Source organism: Myotis davidii, unplaced genomic scaffold (genome assembly GCF_000327345.1).
Source record: "Myotis davidii unplaced genomic scaffold, ASM32734v1 scaffold765, whole genome shotgun sequence".
Lineage (NCBI taxonomy): Eukaryota > Metazoa > Chordata > Mammalia > Chiroptera > Vespertilionidae > Myotis > Myotis davidii.
Window position 1 is genome coordinate 1,300,776 of NW_006296056.1, and position 15,267 is coordinate 1,316,042.

At 40.0% G+C, this 15,267-nt stretch overlaps 1 protein-coding gene across 5 annotated transcripts in view; it reads right to left on the reverse strand.

Annotated features, from left to right (window-relative positions):
* NSMCE2 (NSE2/MMS21 homolog, SMC5-SMC6 complex SUMO ligase) overlaps nucleotides 1–15,267 on the reverse strand; it is a 232,239-nt gene that overhangs the window by 92,519 nt on the left and 124,453 nt on the right. The window contains exon 6 of one of the 5 annotated variants that reach the window (XM_015568644.1): nucleotides 6,554–6,637. The exons of 2 other annotated variants lie outside the window; for them this stretch is intronic. In XM_015568644.1, coding sequence (XP_015424130.1) covers nucleotides 6,554–6,637 — 84 coding nt within the window. Of the gene's footprint in view, nucleotides 1–4,748; nucleotides 6,638–15,267 lie in introns of those variants that run through there. 2 more of the 5 variants (XM_006770965.2, XM_006770964.2) reach the window with 2 other exon arrangements.

A 15,267-nucleotide genomic window follows, 5' to 3' on the forward strand; every position in this document is an offset into this window, starting at 1 on the left:
TAAAAAGAAAATAGATCACATTAAGCATGCTGTTTTATTATAATACATATATGTAAACATTTACTACATGTACACTAATATTAATATTATAATTAACATCATTATCAACTGTCAACATAAACGTCACTATTTAAAGATCAGGATTCAAAATGATTTAAAATCTAAAAACTAAGAAATGGCTGGAAAAGAAATGACAAAATAAATGAGAATCAGAAGAAATTATAGCTACAATAACTTCAGACAAACCTGAATTCATGAGAATAAAAGTGAAACAAGTAAAAGTAGATTATTTTAGTTAATAAATGTTCACTTACAATAAAAAATAATAGGATTTTAGGCTACAAATATTTCTTTTTAAAAATATGTTTTTATTCGTTTCTTTAGAGATAGAGGAAGGGAGAGTGGGGTAGAGAGAGAAACATCAGAGAAATATCTCCGATCGGCTGCCTCCTGTAGCCCCCCACAGGGGATTGAGCCCAAAACGCTGGCATGTGCCCTGACCTGTAATTGAACTGGTGACCTCTTGGTCCTGGGTCGATGCTCAACAGCTGGGCTATACCGGCCAAGCTAGGCTACAAGTATTTCCATAGCTATGTTAACAGAGATACACCAAACTCATTTTTAAAAACAGAGGGATAAATAGTATCAGTATTTCAATCCTCTTCATATTAATTTAAAAAAAAATAGAGGGCTAGAGAATCCGAGAGGGTGGAGAAGGATATGCTTTTTTGAAAAACACACTGTGTGCATCTTTACCTTTCCATACCAATAAGCAAACACACAGAACAAAGTCTCTCAATGTTTTTAAAAGTTCATGTCACCTTGAAATAAACTTTAAAAAATCTCAAGCCTGCCTTTAATGTTTAAAATAAGAGATAAATATTGTGAACTTAAAATATGAAAATGGTAGATTTGGGAAATTTTTTGCTTAAAAAGTCTGATGACCATCAACACTGAGCATTCTTGCTCGATGGCCTCTGCCTTCTAACCTACGTGGTCGGGGAAGAGAACTCGGTGGGGGCCGTGCTGATCAAACTGCTTTGCCCGCCCAGTCACAAGTGGAGAAAAACCAGCCTCATAAATGCAGGCTGACGACATATGTGGCTTTCGAAGCCCACTCATTTGTTTTGGTGTAAACAGGGAAATATTTAGCTCAAAAATACTTCAAAGTGATTTTCTGGAAGTAATCCTGGCAACTGAAGGACATCTGAGTTCCAGACACTCCCCAAGAAGATCTGGCAAACACAGGATGGAGGTGAGAAGAGGATTCCTCACAACTCCAAGTGGATTTTCCAGCTGGGAGTTGATAAGCTATCATCCAAACTTATTATTCAGACAAATTAAGTTAAAACCTCCCCTCCCTGAATTCACCTGCAGGAACCTGCTTCTTGAGAACTTTAGTACTAGTCAGAGTTAGCAGCCATGTTCAGTACAGCACGATGGCCAGGAGAGCCGAGGGGGCACTAGCCGGGGTTTGAACTTGGCTCTGCCAATTACTTATTAGCTGGGTGCCCTCAGGCAAGTACTGAGACCGTTCTGCTCTATCTTTACCAGTAAGATACGTAAAATACTGTCTGTACCCACTTCAGACGTGTTTTAAGTACTACATGAGGCAGATAAGCATCAGAACATCTAGGTTGCAGGAACCACTGGGAAAATGTCCATGAGTCTTAATGGCACAGCTGGACTTTGGCTGCAAACTTTGATGTGTCAGGTAATGACGTTGGGTTTTACCCCTTGAAGTTTCAGTTCTTTGTAACCTTCTAATACATCTTCTAAACATGTTATGCTTAGTGGACTGTCTGTAAGTTTGAAGGCCTTGCTTTTGTCCTTATCATCTCAGAAACTGAGCGACATTATGCTTTAGCTCAAATCTTTCCAAGAACTCCCCCTTCTGCCATGACTGAAAAGGTCTAACAGAACTTGGGGTAATGCTAGTATTCCCTGATTATAGCTCCTCATATTCAGTTTCAACTTTTAATAATAAAATCTTTAATTCATCTGGAATGTATTTTAATGTATAAATTTTGGGTTAAGAGTCACTAAAACATTAGCCAATGGTTCCAAAATAATTTCTTGAATAAACCAACTTTTCCCCACTGATTTGAAAATCTATCATACAACAAAATAGTATGTGATTATTACGCTAGCTGTCTATTTCTTAATGTGCTCCCTTAAGTATCACAAAGAAAGGGACTTGGTTGCTCCAGTTCAACCACTGGCCCACCAGAGTGATGCTTGGCTCACAAGAATAAATGGCTGACAAAGGCTTTCCTCCTTTGATCTATCAATGTGATCACCATAGTATTGGTTTTCTAATGATGAACACATGCTACATTACTGAAACAAATCTGAACTGATCAGATTTACGATTCTTGCAATATGCTACCAGATTTCATTGTTAGTATTTGACTTAAAATTTCACATATGTAGTTTTAAGTGAAAGTGTTCTTAACTTACAAGAAAAAGAAAAATGAGTATGTCTAGACTTTGTACTTTGGGGAGGAAAACCCTTCATTTAATTTTATTTTTGCCAGTTTGGCTAAGAAGTCCTCTCCCAGCTCTTAGTCAATTGGTGGGGGAGTTATTCATCCTATTTCTACACTAGCACTGCTTAAACTTACACTTTCTTTATCCTGTCTTCCTTACTGGCACCAATAATACACCAGCATTTTGGAGTTTCCTTGTGCTCTTCCACCTTCCTTCTGCCGAACTGTTGAAACACTTACTGATCACAGATCCCTATTATTGTTAGCCTGTTACATTATTCTTTTTTGAGGAGTTATTAGCGTCTGGCTTACTACTATATCAACAACTGTTATTCACTATTAATTCCATACTACTTAAAAATACTCTATTTACAATTTCTTCCCCTTACTGGGTTCTTTATTCTTATTACTTGTTAGGATGTCTTTGCATATATATTTTTTTCTTAGGGCAAACCTAAGAGCGGGATATTTTGAGAGTCATTCAATGCCAAAGAGAATGTCTTTGTTGCCCTTTCAAGAAAAGACGCCTCATCTGGCTGTGAAATCTGAGTAACAACGCTTTCCTCTCTAAGGGCTAAGGCGATGAGCACTGTTTTCACAGAGTGCTAAGTGATTAGATACAAACTTATCCTACTCTGGTGCTTAACATCTCCCTCACTGCACCCCACCCCATCCCCACATCTGGATGCTTATAATTAATTCATTTTTGACATGACAATTTGCTAGAATGTGTTTAAGAGTGAATTTTCCTCATTATTCTCTTTATTTAACAACAGCTTTATTGAGATGTAATTCACATGGCATAAATTCTTTCAGTAGTTTTTGCTGACCACCCTGAGCCCTTCAATGAGAAGAGTCACTACTCCCTTCAGCTGAGATGGTGGTGAATGTGTGAAGTTTAATATGTAAGCCCAGGTCATCGTCTCGAACCAGAGGCCCCTCCGGTACACCTGAGGCCGCCTGCTGCCGCCACTGTAACCCTCCCGTCTGCTCCCCTGGCTCCACCGAGGAACCTGCTTTACACTCTTTACACACCCCTGGCTGTCTCGTCAGTTCCTCTTCTGTCTCCACGGTTTCGTCATGTCCAGGGCTCAGCCCTCCTCTCTCTCATCCACATACATTAGCTGGGCCATGCATCACTTCCTAGCTCCAACTGGCACCTACATTCCCGAATACTGTTTACGTGGACACATTCTCCCAGCAGTAACATCTCTCATTAGACACAGCGATTCACAGCTATAGGCTATCTTGGAATCTCAGGAGGGGTAGACTGAAGAAACACTTCTCTGCCCGGGACCTCTGGTCTGTGACACGTCAAAGTCACCTCTGGGGGCCGGCACCATCGTCCACTGAGCTGTCCACTCCAGAAGCCTGCAAGTCCTCCTCACCAGACTTGAGCACAAAGACAGTGACTCCCTCGTTTACCACCGTATCCCACCGAGTGTCTGACATACAGCAGCACAACAAATACTTGTTGAGGAAAAGGATTCAGTCAATCCAGTACATATCCTTCCAACTCGCCCTCTTCTTTTCATCATACTGTCAGCACTTTGGTTAAAATCACTATTATTGTCACCAGACTTACTACCAGTCTCCCAGCCTCCAGTCCTGCTGCCCCCAAACCATTTTCCATGCTACAGTCAGAGTTAACTTTTTCAGTAGTCACTGATCAGTTCTTATCATTCCTCAACTTAAGGTCCTTTAAAATCAAATCCAAATTTCTCAACATAACACACAAATCTGTAACTCTCTTGATGCCCCAAGGCTGAATTAAACATTCATCTCCTGTGCTCTCCAAGGTTTCCTGTACTTGTCCTACCATTGTGTCTATTCTGTGTTGTAACTGTCTGTATACGTTCTGTCTCCTCAACTACACTGTCCTATTCCCTGCATCCCAGTGCCCTGTAGTTCTTGGCACACGGTAGACATTCAATGAGTATCTGGTGAATGAATGTTTTCAAATATCACCAGTGACCATGAAAGTAGTTAACTTTGGGATTCCATCCTTGGGCAGGAATTCCAAACTCAGTTGGGATCCATAAATAGGTGCTGAGAGTGCATGAACGCCATGAAATTGTACCCAACATTGTATGTGTTTATACATTTTTTTGAGGGTAGTTTTCAGACTGCCTGAAGAGTCCATAATCCTAAAAGCTATTGTTGGGATTTATTTGGTTAGAAAGGAATATTCTAAAGTGTATTACAAAATAACAAAAACAAAAGGCAGACACACATAACACACAGACACGCACACAGGGATTGACTTAATGAAAACAACACGTATGGTAAACCTTTTATTGAAAAGGGACAAGAATCAGAGGAGTTTTAGGGGGCTCCAGGAAGACTAAAGAAAAACAGATGATGCCAGAAAAAGGATTTAGAAAGACAGAACAGAGAGCGAAAAGGAGCTGGCCCTACTCTGCAATGGCCCCTACATGGGGCCCTTGTGCAGCCAGTAGGCGAAAGGCTGGCCTCGTCACGAAGGACCTGTGTCTGAAGATCTCTGTATAATTCTGAGAACTGCAACCTTCAGCTTGTCATAACGCTGCCCAAGTGCAGGACAGTTCTGTGCTACCAAGCTGGTTGTCTTTCTAGTTCTGTCCAGTGAATCCCGGTCTAGACTCTGACCTTCAACAGGAGAAAAAGAAAGAGGAAGGCCATGGCCTGGGCTGCTGGGAAAGGAGGGGCAGGGAGAGGGGCAAACATTCATTGCTTCTCAGGTGACCATCTTTCTCCGGCTCCTTCTACTCCTCTGTCTTTATTTAGAGCACAGTTTATGGACTTCCCCATGTGCAGGAATCTTGAAAATATCATGTACTTTGGTAAAATGAAAAGATGCATGAAAGTTCTGAAAATTACAGGTAGTATTGAGAGTTGTGGGTATTTTTTATAAATGTTGACGATTGTTTATCCTCTCACCCTTAAATAAACATTTAATGAAGGAAGCGAATAGGATTTTCCCCTTTTTGGTAATTCCTTATGTCAGCATATAACATACTATACTGCCTAGTTTGCTTTAGGAAATGTTAACTTTTGTATCATAGGCAGCTGTTACTAGTTCACTAAGCTAGGGTAAGGACTTTAGCAGTGGTACAAGGTTGGTTTTGAGTGTTTCGATGCTACCTAGCCTAACTTCCACCACTGCAGAGGCCACAGTGTAGCTAGGGATCTTACATCCAAGAGTCTCTGGTGTGAAACCAGAGACTTGGTCACACGGGGATGAAACTGGGACCCTGTCCTCCTTAGCATCATCCTTCACCCCAAGAAAATGAAAGCTAAATGATGGTGAATTTGGTCAAAAGGCCTAAAGAATTCATTGATTGGTTAACCAGCACCTACATAATCAAGAATGGTCCGTAACCACCTATCTAGCAATTCAGCCCCACATCACTACACAGAGAGCCTGCAGGGACACAGGGTAGAGGCCTCACCAACTTATTAGACATACTAATAATCCAAAAGTGTCCTATTGCTGCAGAGTTCCAACTGTATAAACGAACCTAACTGTTATTGTTTAAATAATCATTTTTAGGAACCAAGTTTGTAAAAAGAAAGTATTTTCAAGATTTTATATTTACCTATCCTATCTGAAATTTTGGTGAGGTCCTAATCTATGAATAAAAGAGAGAGTATTTCAAATCATAGTGACAACTGAGGATTACCCTGTGTAAATTCCTGGTAAATTTATGGTGAAATTTAATAGTCAGTTATTCTGGCTGGAGGTTGTAGTGAAAGAGGAAGAATAGAAGAGAAAGGGGAAAAACTGATTAAAAATCCCATTGCACAGTCGACTTATTTGATGCAACAGTTAATTTTTTAAAAAATTCCAGGATTCACTGAGGGTTTTGCCGTTATCTACTCTGATGTCCTTTTTGGCAAGGAGACATGTTAATGATTTCTTGAAATCTGGTGCAAGGCCCGTTGTGTTCACAGACCAGTTGAACACGTCGTTGAGAATGTGTGCTTTACTGTTTCTGCAGCAGTGTGTGGGATCTGAAACCCTTTCAAGTACAACTGTTTGAGGAAAGAGAGGAAGATGAGAATGGAAGAAAAAATTCTATAACCTCGTTCATTGCCTGCTCTACTCGCATCCTTATCCTTAATCTTGTCGACCTCACTGTGTCCTCCATCTTCTTTAGGTTTCCCTGCTGCAAGAGAGACCAGGTTAGGAAGCGACTGAGAATGGTGCCAGGATCAAGGCTGACAATGAGATGAGAGGCAGAAGCAAAGCCACAAGAGGCCGAGAAGCAGAACGGGAAATGAGTTTTTGGAGGGCATCTATAGTATATTTTCCATTTATCTACACAGGTGTGAAATTTGCAAAGCCACACAAACAATACTCACCAGAGGAAAAGGATCTAATGCCCTGAGTTAATATACGGCGTCCTTGACTGAAACGTGCACATTATGAAGATGCTCTCAGCACACTACTTCTGAGAAGACTTCTTCTCGTGAAGTGTGGAATGGACAAGGGCATGGAGAAGGAGGGCACATGGGCATCACCGGGAAAATCCAGCAGTCCACTCCAACAGATGCCCACAAGGTAGCATCTACCTTGATGAGCCTTGCAGACTGACACCCTCCTCACTGACTGCACCCAGGAATGCAGACTCATGCTAACAAAACTCACAAGACACTGATGTATAAAACAAAAGAAAGAAAGTGATTTTATTATTAACAGTGAATAACAGAGGCCTCAGGTACACGATGTCTGCATTGGCCTGAGTGAATTATTGTGGTGGGAAGGCCAATTGCCAGAGGGAAGCTGGGTGCACATGGAGGCGGGCGAGTGGAGTCAATTGCAGGATTCCAGTGCAAATGGCTTAAGGCTCTGCAGCTCTCTACACAGGGCTACCCGCCTGCCAGGCCTCAACCAGCAGGGGCTGTTGGTCAGAGAGTGCTTTGCAAGGTATCGTGACAGTTACATTAACAGCTTTTTCTTTTCTCTGCTTTGGAGGCAGAGAAAATGCTCTTCTGATGGAGATTTGATGTGTGTGTGTTTGTAAGAGGTCAATACCCTCAATTGGCTACAGTCAAGTCTTACTGCCAAGGAGTATTCATTTCTCTTAAGATCACACTGCCTCTCTTGGATTGAATTTGTGAGGTAGGGTGTTCATTTCTCAGTTTAATTTTTAGAGAGCATTTTCGCTTTCCTGTTTTCAGGGATCCAGAGGGGGCACTGCAAGGCAGACTCCACATTTGCCTACAGGTTCCACAAAGTGTCGTCAAATTCAAATCAACCTGTATTCACTGTGCCAACTCTATGCCCACTGCTGTGCCAGGCACAAAATAATTCTCAAGATATATAACAAGAACCTCTAAGGAAATGTATCTACTGGATGCCTACAGCCCTAGGTTCTTCTTAAGGTACATTTATTCATTCATTTTCCTCTAGTATTTATACACCCTCTACAGTGTACCAGGATTTACTAAGTACAAGGCATAGAAACACACACATGACACCATCCTGCTCCCTTTAGGAGCTTATAAACCAGTAAAGGAACGACATGTGATTTTTTAAAGGTACGGATCCAAGTGCAATGGAGGATGCTAGGGGAGGGCTTTAGGGCTGAGACAGAAGCCACATCTTTTCAAAATCAGATTTCTAAAAACATACTAAATAAAAATGATGATTATTTAAAAAAAACTAACAACAGTTAATTTTGAAGCACAAAATGTAAGTTCCTTCCTTGCTACTCCCCAACCCTTTTCTGCCTCTCAAGGTTGCCCTCAGTAGTTTGTGAATACTCTTCTGACCTTTTTCTCTGTGTATGAAACACACACACATTTATACATAAACATAAATTTATATATTTATTATATCAACATGTAAAATTTATGTTAGACATCCCGTTTAGATAATACACACATACACATGCACATGCACGCAGGTGTGGGACGATACTATATATATTGTCCCATAACCTGTCCTTTTAGTTGTAAATTATAACGTGTGTATAGAAAAGCGCATAAAATAAATATGCTCAGTTTAGAAAATAAATGACCCTGGATAGCTACTACCACCAGGTCAATAAGAAGAAAGTTCTGAGTACCCAAGAAACAGGAACCCACCCCCTCCAAAACCATTATTCTGAAATTTATGGTAACCATTTCCTAGTTTTCTGCGGAGTTTTACTGCCTATGAGACAAAGTTCAAATTTGTCTATTATCAGCAAACGCCCTCAAGGCAAAGGCAGCTTCCACTCTCTAAGCCTTGCTGAACTCTCACTTTTCCTCAAGTTTGGCCTTTAATTTCTTCTTTTCAGCCCTTTGTTGCTCTGAGGATATCTTCTTATACATATTCAACAGTTCCAATTATTTTCAGCAAGAGGATTGTTCAAATAACCTACCTAGCCCTAGCTGGATAGAGCGTCAGCCTATGGATTCTGGTCAAGGGCACATGCCTGGGTTGCGGCTCGGTTCCCAGTAGGGGACGTGCAGGAGGCAGCCAATCAATGATTCTCTTTCATCATTGATGTTTCTATCTCTCTCTCCCTCTGCCTTCCTCTCTGAAATCATTAAAAGTATACTTTAAAACAAAAAGCAAATAACCTACCTAGCCATATTTCCAGTAACAGAAATGTGTGTCACTTCTCAATTTCTTCCTTGTGTTACAGTTATGTGGATAAAATTAGATTCTTATCCACTAGATCTGACCTAACTCCTTAGGGGTTATGAAAGGCAAACATCTTTCATTTCCTACAGCACAAATGTGAAATATGTGAAATATGCAGTAAATGCAGAAAGGGTAAAGAATACAGGAACAGAAAAGAGAATGAATATGTAAGTGATTAGTAGTCCTGATCTTGAAGAGTTTCCGTTTTCATTTTGTGAAGGAAGATTAGATGTATATGCATGAAATAATTTGACATGAAACAATTTGAGGCAATAAAGAGAGATATTTGAATGAAATCCCTTATAATCACTGACATGAAAAAATTCCCAGATATATTGTCAAGTGAAAAAACAAACTGTAGGATGATATCTGTGCATAAAATATATATTTACATTTATCTCCCTGTCTGTAAACAGGTGTGTCCGCATATATGCATCCATGAACATTCCTGTTTGTGCACAGAAACAGAACTCTAAAGACATACAATGGTGGGTACTTCTACGGACTAGGATTGGCTAGCCAGAAGTTATTGTTTCACTTTCAAGTATCTTATGTAATATTTTAACATGAAGCATATATTTCTTTTAAAAAATAATATGTTTTTATTGATTTCAGAAAGGAAAGGAGAGAAAGAGATAGAAACATCAATGATGAGGGGGAATCATTGATCAGCTGCCTCCAACATGCCCCACACTGGGGATCAAGCCCACGACCCAGGCATGTGCGCCTACTGGTTCATAGATCGATGCTTAACCACTGAGGCATGCCGGCCAGGCAAAGCATATATTACTTTTATAGGTAGGAGGAACCTTAAATTATAATCAAGGGCAAACATATGCGACAAAGGAAATCAAGAAGAAAAAACAGGAAGACAGAAATTCCTGGGGAAGGCCTCTTTGAAAAGGTAGGACCTGGAGTGGCACTGCGGGACTAGAGTTTAAATGAGAGAACAGGGTGGGTAAAGGAGAGTGAGGTGGGGTCGTGCTGTGTTTTGAGTAGACTTTAGGGAGGAAATGAGGATGGTACCTGAAGAGGACCATAAGGAAGTTCACCTGGCTAAAGCTAAAACCAGCTGACATTGAGATATAGGGTTAAAGGGACAAAACAGAGCCATAGCATAAAATGTGGAATGTCATAAAAATTAAGAGCTTATGATTGCTTTGATGGGAAATAGAAGTCATTACGACCTGAACAAGGTTGTAATAGGAGATAGTATTAATCTCATGGGTAGAGTTTGTGTAGAATGAGCTCAAACATGAAAAATCCCTGGTAATTTGTAAAGTGCTACATCAATAATTGTAGGTTTTATTAAATAAGTTATTCTATTACAATTATATTTTAGGGAGACTATATTGGTTTCTATACTAATAAAAGCCTAGGTGGCACTCACACCCTCACATCATCACAAGATGGCCACCCCACGTCATCACAGGATGGCCACCACAAGATGAAGAGCAGGGAGGGCAGGTATGGGCGATCAGGACGGCTGGGGAGGGCAGTTGGGCCAAAAAGGCCAGGAGGGGAGAGCAATTGGGGGGACCAGGCCGGCAGGGGAGGGCAGTTGGGGGGGTGATCAGGCTGGTAGGCATAAGCGGTTAGGGGCAATCAGGCAGGCGAGTGGATAGGAGTCACCAGTCCTGGATTGTGAGAGGGATGTCCAAGGGGTCCCAGATTGGAAAGGGTGCAGGCTGGGCTGAGGGACACCCCTTCTTCTGCCCCCCCCCCCAAGTGCACAAATTTCATGCACCAGGCCTCTAGTTCTTGTATAAAATGCATTATGGGGAAGAAAGACTCAGAGCAAGGACATTTCCTTAGCAATATAACATACTTTAAAGAACTTGGCCAGTTTTCACAACCTGAAAAAAATTCGGATAACTTCCAATCTCCCAGGATTGCTGCACAGATTAATTGTAAGGTCAAAATGCATTAGTCCATTTCTTCTCAACTGCAATTACAGTCCAGAGGCATGCTGATAAAGATCAGAACTGATGCCCTGATCATGGGAATGGAAAGGCTGAGCCCAAGAGATTTTTCTAAATAAAGAACCTGTAAAGATCTATTCATTAGATGTAGGGAATGAAAGAGGGAAAAATGGAGATTTCTGGGTGTCCAGCAGGGGAGGCCTGGGGAAGGGTCCGAACACCTAGAAACTGACCTACCTCTGTGATTCACGTTTTGGGAGTCATGACACTGACCTCATGAGTTTCACCTTCTCCATCTCTGTTACTCCTGACCCACAACCCTTCCCATTTGGGTATAGGGCAATCTCCTTGTATTAGTGCAAATATGGCTTGAAATATTTTAAACTCAAAGTACATTTATATTCATTTTATTTTGAAAAAATACTTTCAGAAATGTATAAAAACCTTGAAACAATAGAACCATGCAAAGTTACTGACTATTCAATGGTTGCAGTGAGCAAACTTAGCAATACCTTGTAAAAAATCAAAACCAACTCTACATTTGACTTTATGGAAGAAAAATTCTATATAAATAAAGTGTTGAACAGATTGAATATCTGTAGGGTTATAAATTATTTGTATTGGTATTATATTAAAGTCTGAACCACACAATTATGAAAACCAAGATAGAACAATAAAAATGAATCCCATAAGTGATTCTAATTTACTGTTTTATAAATTCTTTTCTTCTAAGTGGAATCTGACTTCTGAGTGACATGTTACACCCTGGATACAGTCCTAAAGCAGAGCTTACAGCATTCCAAAGTCTCAGCTGGATACTCTGTTGTCTAGCTAGAGGTCAAAAGCTTGAGGACTAATACATGATAGAAAATAAAAATTAAAAAGTTTACACATGATCTGTCAGACTTTTTACTTTTCTGTCAGGCCACATCCCTGCAGAGGATGACAGAGAGAGGCAATTGTGTAACTGAGCCTCCAGAACTAGTTACCGCTCTGGAATGTGACCATTGTTTTGCAATGCACTTGGTCACCATCATATGAAAATCTTGGGAAATACAACATCTTGGTTACCTGCTAGTTCCTGTGAGAGAATAACTCATAACTCATTCACATCACACTACAATGGTACTTTAGTCTAAACTACCAACTGACATTTCTTTGTACTTATGATTATATTTTAAAAGAATGTCAAGAATATTTATACATACTTACAAAGGTAAAAACAAAGGGGGGGAGGGGATGAAAAGGAGGAGAAGAAAGAGGAGGAGAAAGGGAATACACCTTCAGAGTAATATGGGAAGGGGGAGGTAGAAGACACAGATGAAACAAAATTGGCTGTGACTTGCTGTTGGTTGAAGGTGGTGATAAGTGCACAGAAGCTCATCTTCTACTGTGCCTACTTTGTATGTTGAAATGTTCCATAATAATAAGTTAAAAAAAAGGCACATAGCGAATAGTTCAGGATTGTCTCCTAACTCAACACCTAAAGAGGGACCTCTCAGTACTATAAATAGTTATAACTAGTACTGCAATAAATATATCATCTTTAGAACACTGAGTTACAATTTCAAGAGTTCCTGAGGTGTATGTGCCCAACAACAGTAACAATAATCATACCAGACAATAACCCTTGTTAAGCACATAGCACTTACACAAAGTATTTTCACATCCATTATCTCAACTGATATTCACAAAAACACTGTGAGATACCGTGGGTAACATTCTAATTTATGAAAAAGAAATATGAAGCCCAGAGTAAGTGACTTTCATTTCATTCATTCATTCCACAAACATTTACTGAATATCTAGTATGTGTCAGTCAGTTCTGACAGATATAAGGAATTAAAAGACAAAATGTAATTCCCTCTTTCAAGAGGTGTGTTGCTTAGCCCAGGCGATGTGGCTCAGTGGTTGAGCATCAATCTATGAGCCAGGACATCACAGTTCAATTCCTGGTCAGGGCACATGCCCAGGTTGAGGGCTTGATCCCCAGTGTGGGGCATGCAGGAGGCAGCTGATCAATGATTCTCTCTCGTCACTGATGTTTCTATCGCTCCCTTTCCCTTCCTCTATGAAATCAGGAGAACAGATTTATAAACTGATAATCACATGATGATGTGATTCATGCTACAATGAAGTATTATCTCAAAAAATTTTTTAACCCTGACCTACAGTAAGAAATATATTCCTACCCAATATATACAAAAATGTGTTTAAGTGAAACAAAAGTTTTATGAAATAATCCTCTTCCAATGCATGATGCGCACTGTGGCATTTTCTAATCTACACTATCCAATAATCTTTTCCTTTTTAAGAAAATTCCGATCACAAGCTGTTACAATGATTTCATTACTCACTAGTGGGCTGCTACCTCCATTGTGCTGTGATGAGTATGGTCTGAGCTCTGATCACACAGAGTTCACAGAAGGAAGCAAAAACTGTTCCAGGGAATGAGAAAGGCATTAAAGAGGTTGGACTCTAAGTACTTTTCAATATTAAAGTGGCAGAACTGGACTAAAGGTCTTACGATGCTCTAATCACTTTGCTCTTGCAATAGCTGTGCTGTTGTTGCACGCTCGCCAAACACAAAACAGCAACAGACTGTGAACTCACTGATAAGCTATGAAAACAAGTTGTTTTCTTGAAGGGATGTCAGCGATCATTCATTCACATGCACTAAATCTGCACTTCCTGTCTATTGGATCACCCTGCTACTACCTGTGAAACAAGTGTAAACATCCTGAGACTATAAGTCTATGACTCACAGCCCTAAATATCTGTCCTCTAGAGCAAGACTTAAAAAGCAAGAGAACAGGGTAATGTGTTAGAGGTAAACTTAGATATTACAGTTTTTATCAATCACCAATCCACATTGGGATTTTGTTCAATGCCTTAATCCTCTACCTCATTTGCTGTCCATCCATTGTACCTGCTATGTACAGACTCAGTGAAGGGAAGAGCTGGTGGGGAGGGGACAGGGGGTAGAGATCAACCAAAGGACTTGTATGCATGCATATAAGCAAACAATGGACACAGACACTGTGGGGTAAGGGCATGTGCTGGGGGAGGGGGAGGAGTGGCCAGGGAGAGGCCAATGGGGAAAAAGGAGACATATGTAATACTTTAATCAATGAAGAATTTAAAAAATTTAAAAAGCCTATGACTCCATGAGTACTAATATCTCATGCTGCTGCCTCCTGCTGTCTGAGAAAGACAGAAAGATTAGGGGACCCTTGGACTACATTTTGCTTTGCCATTTCCTCCGATAGGAATGTTTCCATTCACAGGTACTTGTTTTGAGAATCCACTTTTGCCCAATTGTCCCAAAGACTCATTTTGTGAACTTGACCTAGTTTGGTAAGTTCTTTCTTTTATCCATTAAGCAATAAAAAAATAATTTTGGGTGCTTTCCCAAATCAACCTGTGATGAGCTCACAATAGAATAACAATGCACTAGGGATTGAATAAATATTCATCAAGGATACTGATATTGACACTGAATAGAAAATAGACAAAAGGAAGAAAGTTCATTGGACTTCATAAGATTTGGAGGAACTACAGGCTGTTTCTCATCCCTACTTTCCCAAAGGGAAACATGCTCTGAATATCAATAATAAAAGATTTTTGTGGCTGAAGGTTGAAAAAAATAGTAGTCTTAATTAAAGTCAAACCAAACTAAAACAACCCCCAAACACCAACTAGTATTTGTGCCTTTCATCATATAATTGTAGGGTCTCAGTATGTGGAAAGTTTCTTGGGCTAGACTTTCTAGGTATGAATTCAGTAACATAGGACTGGCCAGAAGGAAATGAGAATTACACTTTTGAGAAAGTTACTAAAAAGCATAAGCCATTTGTAAAGACGGTCTGCTCTTTGGGTGAATCTCTTGGTTGGAAAGATGCATTTAGGCTTGATACCTTTGAATATTCTAAACAAGTCTGAGTAGGTCAATGAACTACAATCCACAAGATCTTCAAAAAGATCTTCATGTTTTAGAATACACAAGAGGCCTATTGTAAGAATACTCACTCTTTAATTTAGACCAAGGATAACATTTCCAAAAATCTGCAAATATTTAGTTGAGAAGCAAATGATAAAACAGTGAAACAATCAACTAAAGATATGTTGCTAAAAATAATATAAAGCAGACTCCTTTTTAATCCACAATTATTCTTATACAGAAAGTAGAACTGTGGAGAAAACCACTGGACTCTATTTTGAGGCTAAAGCTGAATTCCAG